Below are 19,677 nucleotides of genomic sequence, written 5' to 3' on the forward strand. Positions count from 1 at the left end.
AAAAATAATTTCTGGTCTGAATTTTATATGTGTGGAGGGTGGTTTTGATTGGTAGAACGGACAACTTTCTTGGACTGGCCCCTGACTCTATGTAGAGCCGGCAAGATGAGCTTTATCCTTCCGACAAACCACCCTCATTCTTATCAATCATTATATTGGTGGTGTGCTATCAAATAATGTACACATAAATAATATATTTTTAATATATTAAAACTGTACATTACATTCCTGGTAATTACATTATATTGAGTACTGAAAATATATTATTTTATATAATGCAAATTTCGTACACGAATAATATACTTTTTGTTATGATCCATGAGTATTGTGTGAACCATGGTCCAAACAATAATTTGTGCACCTCTTATTATAGTGACATCATCAAGTTTAGTTCTAAACTTTTAATTTAATATCCTTTTAACTTTCAAATTCAACTACCACCCGTGGGCCAATCAAGGCGGGCTGCGAAAACCAAAACCCAACCCGACCTAGCTATATAAGAATGGGGCGGGTTAATTCATAGACTCAGAGAGTCCGGGCAAGTCCAAGAAAGTTGTGCGTTCTACCAATCAAAAGCCAGCAGGTCTTCAGTACCAAAACATTAATTATACGTACGTACGCTGCCATGCCAGCCATTATATTCAGGCGTTCAGCCAACGACGGTCGTTATTCAGACAAAAATGACTGTAAGATAATAATGCTGTAGCCGCTAATTACTTTTCTTTTTATTCAGAAAAACTGGAAAGTAGAAAGGCATTATTCTTGGGTGTGGACTGTGGAGAAAAATGGAAACCAAGTTAGTGGAGAATGGGAAGTACGAGCCTTTATTTGAAACCAGGAAAGCAAAGGGCAGGCTGGTTTACCGCCTTTTCTCGGCTTCCATTTTTGTGGGAATTGTTTGTGTTTGAATTTACAGAGTGACTCACATTCCAGAAGGTGGAGAATATGGAAGAATGGGTTGGATAGGGGTGTACGGGGCGGAGTTATGGTTTGGGATTTACTGGATTTTCACTCTTTCAGACAAACACTCTTGAAAAGGTCTAGATATGTGCTCTATCTAGCTTAAACTGATAGTTGGATTGCATGTTTATATATTAAAAGTTTTTTCATTCTCAGAACTGAAAACTGTCTGGTTTTTGTTTCTAGCTTTTACTAAGGTTTTGGTTTTTTGTTCTTTTCCTTCTTGCATAAAAAAACAGATATGGGAAGGCTTTGCCAAGAGTGGATGTGTTTGTATGTACAGCTGACTCAGCAACAGAGCCGCCAATCATGGTGGTCAATACTGTTTTGTCTGTCATGGCATACGACTACCCAGCGGAGAAGCTGAGTGTTTACCTCTCTGATGATGCTGGATCTGAGCTTACTTTCTATGCTCTAATGGAGGCTTCCAAATTCTCTAAGCACTGGATTCCATATTGCAAGAAATTCAACATTGAGCCAAGGTCTCCAGCAGCTTATTTTAGTTCTGACCAATATGATGTCAGCAGTGGCACAGATTTCTCCCATGTAAAGGTCAGATGGGAACTTTCTTAGAATATTATATTATTCTATTGTAGTATTATACTATTATTATCTGATGTACCACAATTTTAGAAAACGAAAATGGCGACTTCAGTGATACCATAAAAGGCTAGTCTTTAGTAACGAGGAAAACTAGATTACTGTTGGACTAGTCAACACTACCCTAGAATTTAGGAGAAATAATTATGTAAAAACATAACAAAAAATGGAGTGTACTTGTATTAAAATAAAAAACCCTTAACAATGTGACCTCAAAATTATTTATACAAAAATAATAGGCCTTGGAAAGGAAATAAGGAAGAAACTTAACAATTAGGGAGTATAACTTTAAGAAGCTAAAACGGCTTAAGCCACCATAAATGTTGCCAAATCTATTAAGAAAGAATCCTATTGAATTCGTCTAGATTTTCTGCGGATCTCTTATCTCGCCGTCCCAGAGGGTCATTACTCAGTCGGGCATCCGACCCGACTACCTACATCACTTGGGCTATCTGGGCCTTCGTACCCGGTCCACGAGCTGGAAAAGTGAGTCGGTCGATTACTCCGTTCGGGGGTATCCATCAAGCTCAACCCAAAGAATGGCATATAAGTCGCCCTGATTCATATTCCATCTGTGGGTCAAACTTATAATTACGTGTTTACCAAGTCATAAACTTGACTAGAGTTACCTATAACATGACATTCTTAATTTGGCAGAAGCTGTATCAAGAAATGGAGAAGAGAATCGAGAGTGCATGCCAACTTGGAAGAATCCCCACAGATGAATACCATAAGCACAGAGGATTTTCTAAGTGGGATCCATCTTCATCTAGTAAAAATCATGCTGCTATCTTGCAGGTGCCATCAATTTTAAACTTTTTTTTCTTCATTTTACTGTGTTTATTTAGATGTCCTGTGAATTGAAGCATTCTTTCTTACTTCATATACTTTTAATTTCACTTTGAAAAGATTGTAATTGATGGGAGAGAGGAAGAAGGCAATAAGGACAGTGAAGGCCACTCATTGCCAACTCTAGTCTACATGGCCAGGGAGAAAAGGCCAAACTATTTTCACAATTTCAAAGCTGGTGCCTTGAATGCATTGGTCAGCTAATTAAGCTCCAAGAATGTAATTAATTATCATTTTTTTGCATCAGCCCAATATTTTAATCTTGTAATTGATTTGCAGATAAGGGTTTCATCAGAGATAAGCAATGCGCCTATCATTCTTACTCTCGACTGTGATATGTACTCAAACGACTCGGGTTCAGTTCAAGACGCGCTTTGCTTCTTCATGGATGAAGAGAAAAGCCACAATATTGCTTATGTACAGTACCCAGTCTTTCCAGAATATTACCAAGAATGAGTTATATGGAGGCTCCTATAGAGTAATCTATGTACTACACCACACTTTATATGCATTACAGAGTGACACTTACTCTTTTTATGTACTATCTTACTTGCATTATATTGTTTTCTGTATAGAATGTGGAATTTCATGGATTGGATGGTTATGGTGGTCCTTGGTATCTTGGAACCGGATGCTTTCACAGGAGGGAAGCTCTATTTGGAATGGAATTCAGCAAGGCGGCTAGGAATGGATTATTGAAGAGTGAGCCTCCTAGAAGAACACATAAAAATGTTGATGAGTTTGAAGAGAGTCTGCAGAAACTAGTGAGCTGCACCTATGAGCACTCAATGGGGCTATGAGGTTTCGATCTCTTTTTCTGCATAAATTTTGAAGATATATGTTGTGATCATCATTGATTTATATATGTTTTTGATTGGCAGATTGGTATGAAATATGGATGTCTAGTTGAGGATGTGGTGACAGGGTATGCGATTCTATGCAAGGGGTGGAAATCAGTTTATTTTAGCCCGGCAAGAAAGGCGTTTTTAGGTTTGACAGGAACCACTCTGGATCAGGTTCTGCTTCAACAAAAGAGATGGTCTGAAGGAGAGTTTCACTCTCTTTTTACAAAGTATAGTCCACTTAGGCATGGACTAGGAAAGTTCAGCATTGGTCTTACATTCTGTATTTTGCCCTATTCTCTGTGGGCTCCTGAATGCTTGCCAGTTCTATGTTACTCTATTATACCTTCTCTTTACCTACTCAAAGGGGTTCCATTGTTTCCTCAGGTAATTCCATCAATTCCCACCTCAACTGTACTATTCTTTTCTGCTTAGCTTCTTATTTTACATCAGTTCACAGATCGTCTTAATTGTGTCGAATGTAGGTCTCGAGCGTGTGGTTTTTGCCATTTGCTTATTTAGTAGTCACGACGCTTGCTTACAGCTGTTCTGAGTTCCTCTACACAGACGGAACGGTCCTAGGCTGGTGGAACGAGCAAAGAATGTGGCTGTACAAGAGATTAAGCTCTTACCTCCTCGCGTTTCTTGATATAACGCTCAAATTGGCGGGCTGTTCGAATTCAACATGTGTAATCTCGGCAAAGGTGTCGGACGAGGATGTTTGTGTGAGGTATGAGCAGGAGATGATGGAATTTGGGAGTGATTCTCCCATGTTTACCATCCTGTCATCTGTGGCTATGATCAATGTCTTGTGCTTTGTTGGGGCAGTGAAGAAAATGGTGACAGAAAGATTAGTGTTTGAGAATTTGGGGTTGCAGATTGTGGTGTGTGGGGTGCTGGTTTTGATCAATTTACCAATATACAATGGTATGTTGTTGAGGAAAGATAAGGGAAGGATGCCAAGCACAGTTACTTATAAAGCAATTTTTGTAGCTCTCTCTGCTTGCACTTTTTTCACTTTTTTGTAATTCCAATTCTAGTGCCTTAATTGGATGGCATAAATTCAATATCTCATGGCAGGAAGACTCAACACTAGCATACTGCTTTGGTACAAATATTTATCAATAAGACAATAATAATGTTAATGTTTCTTATTGTTAATACTACATTTTTCACCATTCAAAGCCGTTGATTTTTTTTTATATAGACTTTAATGTTATTTGCAAATGTTTGGAGCAATTTTTTCAAAAATTTTTGCACATAAATTATTGAGATTTTATACCATTGAATTTTGTATTTGTTGAAACTGAAAATCGGGCATCTTTAGCTCAATGTTAGGGTGATTATATTGTTGCGCCCGCGGAAGTGGGATAGATCAGATTGCAACAATAATTTGAGAAAGAAAAATAAATGAGGCACAGATTTTACGTGGAAAACCCCTAAACAAATTAGGGTAAAAACCACGGGCAAGGGGAGAAGAATTTCACTAGGAGAAAACAATGATAATTCTCTCTTGCTAGGAAGGAGAAATACACTCAACAAACTCTCTAATATCTCTAGTATATGAGGGAAGAATAGAATGATTTGGGATGACAAGAATGGCAAATGACCTCCCTATTTATAGTTGAGGAATAGGAGTCATTTTGTAGTTAGTCCAAAGTTTAGGGACCAAATAATAAATATTTTGGTAGGTGCCTAACTCCATGCCTAACTCTTTTTAGCAAATGGAGTTGGCAGCAGCCACAAATTAGGCAAGCATGCAACATATATTATACTTGCATGAGGTCCCAAGCACAGAAACACTCCCTACCTAGTCCAAGAAAATTATCAGTTCTACCAAGGAAACCCAAAATCTGACAATCCATCTCTTTCAAGTTTTTATCAAATGTTCCTTCTCCCAACTACAATTTCAGACCAGATATTATGTTTACCAATAAGAAAAATTACAGAGAGAGAGAAAAAAAAAAAGATACAAATTGCATATGGACAATAGGTCGTTATTCATTAACGTGTAGTATCACAATTGAATTATGTGTACCATTTTAATTAAAAGTTGATAGATGAATTATACATTTATATTTATATATAAATATAAATTAAATATGTTGTCAATGATCTTGTGGTCAAGTGCCAGGACTCTTTCATATGAAAGGTTATGAGGTCGAGTTTCAATAAAGGTAATATTAACTCTTTTTTGTGCTTTAATATATTAAACAAATATAAATAAAAAAATATTATAATGTAATAGAGTTAGTTGTACTAAACAAATAAATATAAATATGGCTCAAAAGTAACTACCAAAACTTTAATTCTATGTACACAACTGTGCTAGCCATTGAGCCAGTCCAGTCTCTATAGTACAGACTTGTCTCTATTGTAAAGACTTTTCAATGGACGTTATTCAAAATATGACAAAAAACATCTGTAATCTATTCTACAAGAAATATTCTCAATATATTCTTATATTAATTTTTTTTATTTCTAATCTATTTATACCAAATTTTATTCCTCCATTAAAATAATTTATATTCTCATAAATTTAAAATTTATATTAATACTTTTGTTATTTTAATATAACATATAGCTGTAATTTAATTAATTTAAACTATAATTATATTTTATGTAATTTAAATTTTAATTAATATATATTCAATATTAATCTTTTTTAATTGTTCTCAAGATCTTTCAAGTGATATAATTTTTGTAATAATAAATAATGTGTTTAAATATTTAACAAAATATGTAAATATATAAACCAAAAAAAAAAAGATTAAAAAAAATTATCAAAAAAACCACAGGCACAACAATTAAAGTAAAATTATCAAAGTTTTGCCACGTGCCAAACATGGCGACTAATATTCACCCACAACAAAACTCTTAGCTATTTTGGCGTGTTCGTAAGAGGCAATTTGCGTCAAATTTTTTGCAGATATGCCATTTTCCAATGGTTGGAGATGGTCTTAGATGATACCGCTTTGCTTAATTTATTCACAAAACTGGAAAGAAGAAATTAAAGTGCAGCCATTCTTGGGTGTGGAGAATAATGGAAACCGAGTTAGTAGAGAATGGCAAGTATGAGGCTTTATTTGAAAGCAGGATAGCAAACGGCAGGCTGGTTTACCGCCTTTTCTCGGCTTCCATTTTTGTGGGAATTGTTTGTGTTTGGATTTACAGAGTGATTCACATTCCAGAAGGTGGAGAATATGGAAGAATGGGTTGGATGGGGATGTATGGGGCGGAGTTATGGTTTGGGATTTACTGGGTTTTCACTCAGGCTCAGCGTTGGAGCCCTGTGTTTCGCCAACCTTTCAGACAAACACTCTTGAAAAGGTCTAGATACTACTCCCATGCTTCTAAAAGTTAAGCTGATAGTTGGACTGTACATTTATGTTTATATATTATATGCTCTAACAGTTCCAACTTAAAACTGTCTGGTTTTTTATTCTAGCTTTTACTAAGGTTTCAGTTTTTTGTTCTTTTCCTTTTCTTGCATCAAAACAGGTATGGGAAGGCTTTGCCGAGGGTGGATGTGTTTGTATGTACAGCTGACCCTGCAACAGAGCCGCCAATCATGGTGGTCAACACTGTTTTGTCCGTCATGGCATACGACTACCCAGCGGAGAAGCTGAGTGTTTACCTCTCTGATGATGCTGGATCTGAGCTTACCTTCTATGCTCTAATGGAGGCTTCCAACTTCTCTAAGCACTGGATTCCATACTGCAAGAAATTCAACATTGAGCCCAGGTGCCCAGCAGCTTATTTTAGTTCTGCTCCTGATGTCAGCAGTGGGAGAGATTTCTCCCATGTCAAGGTGAGATGGGAACATGCTTAAAATATTATTATTAGTTGTAAGGGTAAATCTTGGTGATTCAGTGATCCATTAAGTGTGAAGATCAGTGTCTAGTGTTCACAAGGAGTCTAACACATTGGTTCGGATGGTATGTCCTTGCCTATGATCTAGAATCAGAACTAACTGAGCTGACTGTGCGGTCAATGACATGGCATTCTTAATTTGACAGAAGCTGTATCAAGAAATGGAGAACAGAATCGAGAGTGCATGCCAACTTGGAAGAATCCCCAAAGATGAATACCATAAGCACACAGGGTTTTCAAAGTGGGATTCATCTTCATCTCATAAAAATCATGCTGCTATGTTGCAGGTGCCATCAATTTTAAACTTTCTTGTTCTTCATTTTGGCTGTGTTTATTTAAATGTAGTGTGAATTGAAGCATTTTTCTTCTTACTTTGAAAAGATTGTAATTGATGGAAGAGAGGGAGAAGCCAAGGACAGTGAAGGCCACTCATTGCCAACTCTAGTCTACATGGCCAGGGAGAAAAGGCCACACCATTTTCACAATTTCAAAGCTGGTGCCTTGAATGCATTGGTCAGCTAATTAAACTCCAACAATATAATATACATTACTAACATTTTTTTTTTGCATCAGCCCAATATTTTAATCTGTTAATTGATATATATGCAGATAAGGGTTTCATCAGAGATCAGCAATGCTCCTATCATTCTTACTCTCGACTGTGATATGTACTCAAACGACTCGGGTTCAGTTCAAGACGCGCTTTGCTTCTTCATGGATGAAGAGAAAAGCCACAATATTGCTTATGCACAGTACCCACAGTCTTTCCACAATACTACCAAGAATGATTTATATGGAGGCTGTTTGAGAGTACCCTATGTACTATGCCACATTTCATATACTTACAGACTGTATTATTGTTTTATGCACTTTCTTACTTGCATTGTTTTCTGTATAGTTTGTGGAATTTCATGGATTGGATGGTTACGGTGGTCCTTGGTATATTGGAACGGGATGCTTTCACAGGAGGGAAGCTCTATATGGAAGGGAGTTCAGCAAGGCAACGAGGAACGAATTGAACAGTGATCCTCCTAGAAGGACACATAAAAATTTGGATGAGTTTGAAGAGAGTTTGCAGGCACTAGTCAGCTGCACCTATGAGGAAAACACTCGATGGGGCTATGAGGTGTCAATTCGATCTCTTTTTCTGCATAAATTTTGAAGATATATGTTGTGATCATCATTGATTTATGTTTTTGGTTGGCAGATTGGTATGAAATATGGATGCCTAGTTGAAGATGTGCTGACAGGGTTTTCGATTCTATGCAAGGGGTGGAAATCGGTTTATTTTAGCCCGGCAAGAAGGGCGTTTTTAGGTGTGACAGCAACCACTCTGGAACAGATTTTGGTTCAGCAAAAGAGATGGTCTGAAGGAGATTTGCAAACTCTTTTTTCAAAGTTTAGTCCAGTTAAGAATGGACTGGGAAAGTTCAACATTGGTCTTATATTCTGTTATTTGCCCTATCCTCTGTGGCCTCTTAATTGCTTCCCAGCTCTGTATTACTCTATTGTACCTTCTCTTTACCTGTTCAAAGGTGTTCCCTTGTTTCCTCAGGTAATTTGATCAATTCCCACATCAAATATTTATTTTCTGTCTGTTATTTTACAATAGTTTACAGATCATCACCATGTGCCAATGCAAATGTAGGTCTCGAGCGTGTGGTTTTTGCCGTTTGCTTGTATAGTAGTCGCGACGCTTGCTTACAGCTGTGCCGAGTTCCTCTGGACAGACGGGACACTCCTCGGGTGGTGGAACGAGCAGAGAATGTGGCTGTACAGGAGAACAAGCGCTTACCTCTTTGCGTTTCTTGACACAATGCTGAAGTTGGTGGGGTGTTCAAACTCGACATTTGTGATCTCGCCTAAGGTGTCGGACGAGGATGTTTGTGTGAGATATGAGCAGGAGATGATGGAATTTGGGAGTGATTCTCCCATGTTTACCATCTTGTCATCTGTGGCTATGCTCAATGTCTTGTGCTTTGTTGGGGCAGTGAAGAAAATGGTGACAGAAAGATTTGTGTTTGAGAATTTGGGGTTGCAGATTGTGCTGTGTGGGGTGCTGGTTTTCATCAATTTGCCAATATACAATGGTATGTTGTTGAGGAAAGATAAGGGAAGGATGCCAAGCACAGTTACTTATAAAGCAATTTTTGTAGCTCTCTCTGCTTGCACTTTTTTCACTTTTTTTTAATTTCAATTTGGTATGTCTCAGATATTACTGGAATAAAAATGTTAGAGTGTAATGGAGCGTAGACTCTCAACCAGTCCACGTAAACTCTTCTTCTTCCTCATTTTCGTTTTTTGTTCTTGATCTGTTGATCCCGTTTTCCTCAGCATACAGTGTACACACCACAATTTGTGAATCATCAAGATGCTTAACTATTTAGACGACTTACTTCTTGATATTGTTAGAGCGCGGTTCGTGTAAGCTTATCAGATTAGTCATCTTGTTATGTGAATCAAAAAAACAAGTGTATAAGTTGTGTTCAAGCTACCTCTACTAGTTTGAATAGTCTGCTTTTTGTTACTTGTTTTAGTTAACTTTGTTTAGACCTAATCTTTGTTGTTTAGCGCTTGTAATCCATAGACTTCGTTATCAATATATCATTGTCCACTATTTCCCTTTGGCCTATTCCCCAATTGTTTAATTATATGGAACTCTTGTTTGTGCTTAATGGAAAGGGACAATTTTCAATAAATTTGTAACCCCCAATATATATATAATTTTGTTTGTAGCAACTACAACTTTGTATCATATTGCCCTTCTTTTCTTAGCCATTTCCATAATCTCTTATCAAATTGCTAGGCAAAAGAAAAAAAAAAAAAAAAAAAAAGTATAGCAAACCAGAGAAGTAAAAGAAAAAGTCCAAAATTGATCTGAATTGAATCAACATCCATGCATGAAATAATATTTGTTTCATGATAATACATTAGTGATAATATTATAGTTTTTAAATATTTATATTTTTTTTTGTGCATTTTACAAGATCATACTAATCAAGAAAGAAAAAATTGTCTTTAATATGGACGTTCACCAACATAATTATCCAGAGGGTAATAGTTGCAGGTGACAAACATCCAACCAGTTTTGCACGTAGTCCTAGCACAGCCAATACTTGCGGTATCGCGCCAAACCACCTGCGTATAATGGTGGCACTCTCCGCCGGTGCAAGAATTCGACCCGTCATCATAGTTTGGCTTCTCATCCATCCACAACTTCACGGAATCCGCTGGAGACAATTCGGCAGAGGCCATCGCGATATTTTCCCCATATGGCCCATGTGAGTGTTGCGAAGCACAGTCAGTAGACCTCTTGGCGGCATAAGATTTGGCAAAGTCTGCTAAGGTGGTGTTTCACTTAACAGGTGGAGCACCAACAGTTTCTCTGGCCGCGTTATGTGCAGCTAGAAACTCTTTAATGCAATCAGATTCACAGGCGGGCTCTCCGAAAGATGTTTGGGCAATGGCGGCTAAGGCAATTATGGCGATGGAAACGTGCATGAAAGAAAACTCCATTTCCTTTTTATTGTAAATTGCAAATCAGATGCAATAAAAAGGAAAAGTAAGAGGGAATGAAAACAAAAAAAAAAAAAAAACAAAAAAAAAACAGTAATCTCTCTACAGAGATACAATATAATGGCAATCGGCATTGCGTTATAGAATATTTATAGGAATGTACATATACTTAAAAAATGGATTGCTTTTAATAATTCCTATGACCTAAAAATACAAAAATAATGGTCACCTCACAAATATTGATCAATGCATTTAATAAGGAAACACAGACCAAAGAGGTATGTATGTGATTGTTGAGTAATTAAGAGAGTAGAATTGGAATTACAAAAAAGTGAAACAAGTGCAAGCAGAAAGGGCTACAACAATTGCTTTATAAGTAACTGTACTTGGCATCCTTCCCTTATCTTTCCTCAACAACATACCATTGTATATTGGCAAATTCATCAAAACCAGCACCCCACACACCACAATCTGCAACCCCAAATTCTCAAACACTAATCTTTCTGTCACCATTTTCTTCACTGCCCCAACAAAGCAGAACACATTGAGCATAGCCACAGATGACAGGATGGTAAACATGGGAGAATCACTCCCAAATTCCATCATCTCTTGCTCATACCTCACACAAACATCCTCGTCCGACACCTTTGCTGAGATCACAAATGTCGAGTTTGAACACCCCACCAACTTCAGCATTGTGTCGAGAAACGCAAAGAGGTAAGCGCTTGATCTCTTGTAGAGCCACATTCTTTGCTCGTTCCACCAGCCGAGAAGTGTTCCATCTGTCCAGAGAAACTCGGCACAGCTGTAAGCAAGTGTCGCGACTACTATATAAGCAAATGGCAAAAACCACACGCTCGAGACCTACATTTGGCACAAGATCGGATGATCTGTAAACCGGTGTAATTGTAATATAACAGGCAGAAAAAAAGAATATTTGAGGCGGGAATTGATCGAATTACCTGAGGAAACAAGGGAACACCTTTGAATAGGTAAAGAGAAGGTATAATAGAGTAACACAGAACTGGGAAGCAATTAGGAGGCCACAGACAATAGGGCAAATAACTCAATATAAGACCAATTTTGAACTTTCCTAGTCCATGCCTAACAGGACTATACTTTGAAAACAGAATCTGAAAATCCCCTTCAGACCATCTCTTTTGTTGGACCAACATCTGATCCAGAGTGGTCGCTGTCACGCCTAAAAACGCCTTTCTTGCCGGTCTAAAATAAACCGATTTCCACCCCTTGCATAGAATCGCAAGCCCTGTCAGCACATCCTCAACTACACATCCATATCTCATACCAATCTGCCAACCAAAAACATAAAACAACGACGATCACAACATATATCTTCAAAATTTACGCAGAAAAAGTGATCGAATCGAAACCTCATCGCCCCATTGAGTATTTTCCTCATAGGTGCAGCTGACTAGTGCCTGCAGACTCTCTTCAAACTCGTGCACGTTTTTACGTGTCCTTCTAGGAGGGTCACTCTTCAATTCATTCCTAGCTGCCTCGCTGAACTCCCTTCCGTATAGAGCTTCCCTCCTGTGAAAGCAGCCCGTGCCAATATACCATGGACCGCCAAAACCATCCAAGCCATGAAATTCCACATCCTATACCGAAAAACAATGCAAGTAAGCAATCAAGTGCATAAAACAATGTTACACTGTGATCGATACAGTCTGGAAGTATATCAAATGTGGGATAGTACATAGGCTACTCTCAAACAGCCTCCATATAAATCATTCTTGCTGGTATTTTGGAAAGACTGTGGGAATTGTACAAAAGCAATATTGCGGCTTTTCTCTTCATCCATGAAGAAGCAAATCGCATCTTGAACTGAACCCGAGTCGTTTGAGTACATATCACAGTCGAGAGTAAGAATGATAGGAGCATTGCTGATCTCTGATGAAACCCTTATCTGCATATATATATCAATTAACAGATTAAAATATTGGGCTGATGCAAAAAAAAAAAAAAAGTTAGTAATGTATATTATATTGTTGGAGTTTAATTAGCTGACCAATGCATTCAAGGCACCAGCTTTGAAATTGTGAAAATGGTGTGGCCTTTTCTCCCTGGCCATGTAAACTAGAGTTGGCAATGAGTGGCCTTCACTGTCCTTATTGCCTTCTTCCTCTCTCCCATCAATTACAATCTTTTCAAAGTGAAAATTAAAACAAGAATGCTTCAACTCACAGTACATCTAAAGAAACACAGAAAAATAGAGGGGAAAAAAAGTTGGAATTCATGGGACCTTCAAGATAGCAGCATGATTTTTAGGAGATGAAGATGAATCCCACTTAGAAAATAATCCTGTGTGCTTATGGTATTCATCTTTGGGGATTCTTCCAAGTTGGCATGCCATCTCAATTCTGTTCTTCATGTCTTCATACACCTTCTGCATGTCAAAATAACTACCCTTATACAATTAAACTAATTATACCCTCTATTCCAATCAGCAAACAACCATTTACCAAACAGGTTCTTCGTCTAAAATAACTACTATACAATACAATAATAATATTGTAAGAAATTAAGGTTCTCATCTCACCTTGACATGGGAGAAATCTGTGCCACTGCTGACATCAAGATTTGAACTAAAATAAGCTGATGGGGACCTTGGCTCAATGTTGAATTTCTTGCAATATGGAATCCAGTGCTTAGAGAAGTTGGAAGCCTCCATTAGAGCATAGAAAGTAAGCTCAGATCCAGCATCATCAGAGAGGTAAACACTAAGTTTCTCCGGTGGGTAGTCGTATGCCATGGCAGACAAAACAGTGTTAACCACCATGATTGGCGGCTCTGTTGCAGGGTCAGCTGTACATACAAACACATCCACTCTTGGCAAAGCCTTCCCATACCTGTTTCTCATGCCAAAAGGAGAAACAACAAAATCTTAAATATAAATAATCTAACGATACAAAATATCAGACACAAACTATAGTTGTATAACAACTTTTAGTTATTCAGTTCAGTCAAACTACTTAATAAGCCGCCTAGCCAACTTGCATCACTTAATTATGAAAATGAAAACCTCAATACTATGTAGACCTTTTCAAGAGTGTTTGTCCGAAAGGGTGACGAAACACAGGGCTCCAACGCTGAGCCTGAGTGAAAATCCAGTAAATCCCAAACCATAACTCCGCCCCATACATCCCCATCCAACCCATTCTTCCATATTCTCCACCTTCTGGAATGTGAATCACTCTGTAAATCCAAACACAAACAATTCCCACAAAAATGGAAGCCGAGAAAAGGCGGTAAACCAGCCTGCCCTTTGCTATCCTGCTTTCAAACAAAGGCTCATACTTATCATTCTCCACTATCTCGGTTTCCATTTGCCCAGACACAAGAATGGCTTTCTTCAATTCTTTCCAGTTTTATAATTTGAAGAGCTGAGTTTTGTCTGAATAAGTTGACTGAACAGCAGGTTAATTAACGTAAGAAAAGTCTTTAATTTAATGCTAGGCAGGTATCATAGAGATTGGATCTGAATGGCGGCTGTCGGTTGACGAATGAGACCTTTTAATTTGTCCGTATGCAATTTCTACATTTTCTTTCTCCCTTCCGTGTAAAACTATTATATTTGATCTTATCTAAAACTTTATTTGTGAGAATTAGCATATGATAAAACTTGAAAGAGATTTGTATCATTATTCATATATGTTGCATATTTACGCGTCGCACAACGGGTGTTAAATACGGAGTAACATTTATGCTTTAGGTTGGTTTCTTAGGAGAACACCTTGAGACAGGTCGGATATCATATAAATAAATTATAAAGAATTGTAAATATAATTAAGAATTAATTACACTTTTGGTCTTGTGATTATTAGGGTCTTGTTAATTTGAGTATGCGACTTTAAAAACTAACAATTTAGTCCCGTAACTATGCAATTACGGGACTAAATTGCATAGTTACGGGACTAAATTGTTAGTTTTTAAAGTCGCATACTCAAATTAACAAGATCCTAATAGTCACAGGACCAAAAGTGTAATTAATTCTATAATTAATATTGAGTGTGTAATGTAAAATGAAATTGTAATTGAATCAAAATGATGCTTTAATTGTGTCGTAATAAAACTACAGTGTATATAAAATGAAGCTGAATATATCATAAAAAAAGATTAGTTGGATAGAACAGTCAAACGAGTGCCGTTTATTTTCATTAAACAAAATTGTAGTGTTTTCAATCATGGTCCATATTAAATTTGGCACTAAGAAAAGTCTATTTTATGACTCAGTCGATAAAAGATCACAAGAAAATAAATCATATTGTTATAGCTGACCAACTCAATCTAAGAAAGCCAATATGTAGCTCTTGAGGGTTGAATTTGTAACATTTTGATTACTAAGTTAACATTCTAACTAACTTGGCTGAAATTATATATACTATTTGTAACCCTTCGCCTACTAAAATTATAAGGTGAGATTCAGGTATTTTCAAAAATAATGATTGTGAAGTATTACATAAATCAAAGTGTTAAGGTGCATTAAAACTCAAGGTGAGGTGCGGGCCGACTGGTTGAGTCGAGCTCAACCCGCACAAGCTCGTGAGCTATGGGTAAACATAAAACACCAACTGGGCAACTGTAATGGGCCAGCCCGATACGAAAATAGAGCTTCAAAAGAGTTAAGGGCGGGCCTAAAAGCTACCGAAATTTATTTTCCCGCTCACAAACCCTTGAAACTATTCTCCCTCCATTTTATTTTGTGTTTCCAATTTCCTTCCACATCTAGGAGAATTGCCAAGCGGGCCCTTCTTGCGATTTTGCTCCCCAAATCTTGAGCCTAAGAGGTGAGTGCCCAAACCCCATTTTTCTTCTATTTTCACTCCAAGATTCGATTTTTGCTCTTAAAAAAACTGATCTTTTGTACTCGTCGGTGGTTTAGGCTATGAATTCCTGTAATTTTAATTACTTTGCTGCTTTTATTTGTTTGTATAGATCTGTCGCATGAATCTTGGGGTTGGGTATTTTCTTGCAGCTTTAAATCAATCTTCGGCGCTTTCCTTTTTGGGTGATAAATTTGTGATTTTTCTTGGTGAATCATCCTGCGTACTTGAGGGTTTTGGCATTTTAGGTGATAAAAATTAAATTTTTTCATCTAGTTTTTTGTTGCACGAGTAAATTTTGTGATAAGGGGTTCCGGGTTTTGTTGAATTTTAGAAGCATTTTTTTTTTCCTTTTTAATTTTGAACTGATATATTTATCTCGGACGAGCACAGTTCATGATGAGAGAAGATAACATTTCTGATGGATCTCATAAGCCACGGTCTGTTTTTAGAGATGTAACAAACCAGCTTGGCAAAAGGAGTTCATCTTTGATTTCGGGTAAAAAACCCGGAGATAGGGAGAGGGAGAACTTAGGGGCTAAGCGTGTTCTTGAAAGTGATGGAGACAGTGGAAAAAGAGCTTGTCTTTCGCCCCGAGGATCTATTGAAAATAATCCTTTGACAAGGAATGCTATAGTTGATAGTTTAAAGAACCCCATTGGAAGCAAGGCCCTTGATGTTTCATATCTTGATAAACGCAATGCTATTGCTAAGAGTGTTAGTGAGGGCTTAAGGAAAGGGTATGTAGCTGGTATCTCGGGTTCAGAAGGTCTAGATGTTGGGAAAACGTTTGAACCTTGTGGAGACCGAGCCAGTTCTGAAAGCACCGAAAGTGATACTAATGGATGCCCGAATGAAGGCGAGGAGCATGGTGCTGAAAATCTGGTTATCAGTCAGTCGGGGTCAATTGACTATTCAAGATTTCTCGAGTCACAGGAATCACAGGTTGAACCCGAGAAATGCACAGAACTGAAGGCTATTGATGGTTGCTCTGAACCGGTTACAGCCATTGACTCCACCAAAACTTGCTCGTGCTCTTTTTGCACCAAAGGTAAGAAGTTTATGTTAAACCATTTATTTTTTGCTTTCAGTGCTTGTTAAATTGATGAAACTCCTATAGAATCTTATTCAAAATTTCTATGATAGTAATGTTTGTTCCTTCTGCATATTAATGTGTTTATTTCTTTTATAAATGATTAGCTGCTTATATGTGGTTAGACCTCCACTACCAGGATGCAAAGGGTCGAATAGCTGGTGAGTTACTAAAAAAAAAAAGTATTTTACTTTCTATTTACGATATTGAGACTTAAAGGTTAAGTTTTCAATTTTTTTTAAATCAAATTACTATTATCATATTAGCATTAAAGAAGAGTCAGAAAGAAGCAAGCATTTTAGTCGAAAGAAGTTCCAAAGGAAAGGCACCTCAGAAATATGGTACGGTACATAACAGTGATGTGTCTAACTTGGAATCGAGTTTATGGGGTCAGTGGAGGTCTCTCTTTTTACACATGGAGAATATATACGAGTGTGAAATCAGCCAACTCGTAAGTTAACCATTTTCCTTGTTACTTGTTTTCCTTCAGTTTCCTTGAATTACTATTCAGCATTCAAGCTTCTTGTGATCATTGAAATCTCCGAAGCTGCAATATTTTGTTTTCAAACACCAACCAAAATTTTGGATTGTTCCATCACCATGCACATACTGTGTTATTTCCCGTGCTAATGTTGAATAATATTTCTTTCATGTTTGTTAAACACAGCATTCGTTTCTTTTTGCTGGTTTTTTCTGTCTGCCTTTGACTCTCTCGTTTTTTAATGCAAGATTGCTAGTTATAGCTGTGTATATTAAACAGATAACAGTTGGTTGAGATCAGATCAGATGTATGATCTATAACCAACACAAAATTGTTGTGTCTGCTAGCTAGTGCAGATATGAAAATCAAATGTCGGGAACTAATTGTGCCCTATTTGCATGTGACAGGAGTCTAGTTTGCTCTCGTTAACTGATCTCAAGGAAAGATGCAAGGCGGAACTGGAATTGATTAACAAGGCGCCTCCAGAGCCACCCGAGCATTGATATCTTCTTGCCCCGTTCGTCTTTCTGTGTCTGTAATTTTACTCTTTCAAATTTCTGCGGTTATCCTCTTGTTAGCCTGTATCTGTAAAGTAGGTGAAATTGTGAGTTGTACTCTAGTTTGGTTTGGAATCAATGTAGGATTCATTTCAGGTGTTTTCTTGTTTTCTGGTATTTACTTCCATTTTCTCAACTTGGTTAAGGGTGCATTTTCTCTCAAGTGTTGCACTTATCCTCATGTTAAATGTAAACATATATTTTACTGAACAAGAAGTTCATAGTTCCATTATTTGTTCATATAAAGTGGATACTTTGTGTTGGATAATACTCACTCAATTCAATGGGTTAACTCTTGTGTAATCAACACAAGCACTTGGGCCAACTTGAGGATGGATGGATTGAGCTACATGGGTTAGTCCAAGAAAGGTCAAGGTCCAAGAAATTATTATTATTATTTTAAAATGCAAGTCATCATTCATAAATAGCTACTACATAGAATATTCCTTAAGAAATTGGATTCTCTACTTTTATTATTATTAAAAAGTGAATTATTTAAAGGTTGACTTTGATAATGGCCAGGATCAACCCAAACTTATTTATTTATTTATTACAAAAAGTCAACCCTCACACTTTTTTATTTTATGGGTACATAAGGTCAACCCACATTGAATTGTTCAATGGTTTTTAATGTGCATATTTATGTTGGAATGAATCATATTAGCAACAATGCAACTAATAAAAATGTTTTGTCCCACCATATAATCAGTAAAGTGCTATAAGTCTATAACACCTTAATCTAATTAAGGGGATTCTGGTTCAAACATTGAAATTAGAATTGCAATTATATTAGAATCAAATACTTGATAATTATGTTTTCAAAAAAAAATACTTGATAATTATAATTAGTTTAAGTAAAAGAAATCTCTTTGTTAGTCAGTAAATAAAAATTAGAATCAAAATAAATAAATATATAAAAGTATATAATACATATATATAAACATACATTTATGTGTATATACATTAAAGTTCCATATTGAACGCATATAGACAATGACCTTTTTATATTTTTTTTTCCGTTTTATTTTTCTCATTTTTGAGTCTATTGTTTAAAAGTAGGGGATGATAAGGGTAATGAGTCTCTTATGATTATTATATTAAAGGATTTTAATCCAATAATAAGACAGTTTAAGTAGGCAAACAAACATGGTGATAGGTATCAAATTCGATAGTAGAGTACAAATCTCAACAAAAAGCCACCTAAATAATATTTCTAAATACAAAGAAAAATATGTTATACAAGATTATTGTTATTAAAATTTGCCATTGACTGAATTTTATTATGTGTTCCTCCAATGCCCATTTAAAAATATTAACACATTTTCTTTCTTTACTAAAATAAGTTATCAAGACCATAGTGATTGTTATTCTCGAGTTTAATATGAGTATTAATTTATTAAACTTTAGGTTTTCAATCAAGTGCGCTATATTTCCTTATTATTATTATTATTATTATTATTATTATTATTATTATTATTATTATTATTATTATTTAATGATTCCCTAAAGGCTATTTTGGTCAAGTGAGAGCGATGGAGAGGCAGAAATGGACAATATGCCTTCAATGACACATTTCCCATATGCAACTACAAACTAAACCAATTAATTAATTTCTTGACCACAACGAGATAAATTAATTTAGATTTTTCATAACTGAACTGCCCATGCAGGTAGGTGGAAGAGGTTTGTTATGATGTGTTGTCAACTAATAAGTAATATGTACAAAGTAGAATTAGTTTATCTCAAGATATGTTTTAAAAAAAAAAAGAGTTTATCTCAAGATATATTTTAATATGGAGATTAATATCAGAGTAACCAACACTTTTTATATATATCTTTTAAGTGTCATCAGGCACAAGTATCTCGTACAACTCGTGTTTGGTATATGCAAAAATATTGTATATCTTCCTAATTTTGAAAAGGCAATGAAACTAATTAGCCCTAGCTCTAATTCCTTTTCCCTTTTCTTTGTTGCGTAAGTTTATTCACTTCCATACATACCTTTCTCCCACACTAACATGGGAATGGAAAGAGTAGTACATGACAGGGACACTTTTAGAGC

At 36.4% G+C, this 19,677-nt stretch overlaps 3 protein-coding genes and 1 pseudogene across 5 annotated transcripts; 3 read left to right on the plus strand and 1 right to left on the minus strand.

Annotated features, from left to right (window-relative positions):
- The first annotated feature begins 754 nt into the window (after positions 1-754).
- Positions 755-4,306, plus strand: LOC116020701 (annotated as a pseudogene).
- A 1,925-nt stretch (positions 4,307-6,231) lies between these two features.
- LOC116020649 (cellulose synthase-like protein E1) lies at positions 6,232-9,636 on the plus strand. Its single transcript, XM_031261125.1, has 8 exons — positions 6,232-6,581; positions 6,753-7,062; positions 7,271-7,411; positions 7,506-7,637; positions 7,734-7,943; positions 8,023-8,250; positions 8,332-8,679; positions 8,773-9,636. Exons 1-8 carry the CDS (start codon positions 6,295-6,297, stop codon positions 9,313-9,315), a joined length of 2,199 nt encoding a protein of 732 aa, XP_031116985.1. The 5' UTR covers positions 6,232-6,294; the 3' UTR covers positions 9,316-9,636.
- A 1,122-nt stretch (positions 9,637-10,758) lies between these two features.
- LOC116020648 (cellulose synthase-like protein E1) lies at positions 10,759-14,050 on the minus strand. Its single transcript, XM_031261124.1, has 8 exons — positions 13,701-14,050; positions 13,201-13,510; positions 12,904-13,047; positions 12,670-12,804; positions 12,358-12,567; positions 12,032-12,259; positions 11,603-11,950; positions 10,759-11,504 (listed from the first exon to the last, which is right to left on the minus strand). Exons 1-8 carry the CDS (start codon positions 13,985-13,987, stop codon positions 10,962-10,964), a joined length of 2,205 nt encoding a protein of 734 aa, XP_031116984.1. The 5' UTR covers positions 13,988-14,050; the 3' UTR covers positions 10,759-10,961.
- A 1,283-nt stretch (positions 14,051-15,333) lies between these two features.
- LOC116020680 lies at positions 15,334-17,861 on the plus strand. Of its 3 annotated transcripts, XM_031261169.1 has the most exons (6): positions 15,356-15,448; positions 15,637-15,732; positions 15,878-16,535; positions 16,685-16,738; positions 16,844-17,028; positions 17,466-17,861. In XM_031261169.1, the coding sequence occupies exons 3-6, from the start codon at positions 15,881-15,883 to the stop codon at positions 17,559-17,561; spliced, it is 990 nt and encodes a 329-aa protein (XP_031117029.1). In that variant the 5' UTR covers positions 15,356-15,448; positions 15,637-15,732; positions 15,878-15,880; the 3' UTR covers positions 17,562-17,861. The 3 variants fall into 3 exon arrangements, with proteins under 3 accessions (XP_031117027.1, XP_031117029.1, XP_031117028.1); XM_031261167.1 differs by lacking the exon at positions 15,637-15,732 and having other exon boundaries at positions 15,334-15,448; XM_031261168.1 differs by lacking the exon at positions 15,356-15,448 and having other exon boundaries at positions 15,471-15,732.
- Positions 17,862-19,677: the final 1,816 nt, after the last annotated feature.

Source organism: Ipomoea triloba, chromosome 5 (genome assembly GCF_003576645.1).
Source record: "Ipomoea triloba cultivar NCNSP0323 chromosome 5, ASM357664v1".
NCBI lineage: Eukaryota > Viridiplantae > Streptophyta > Magnoliopsida > Solanales > Convolvulaceae > Ipomoea > Ipomoea triloba.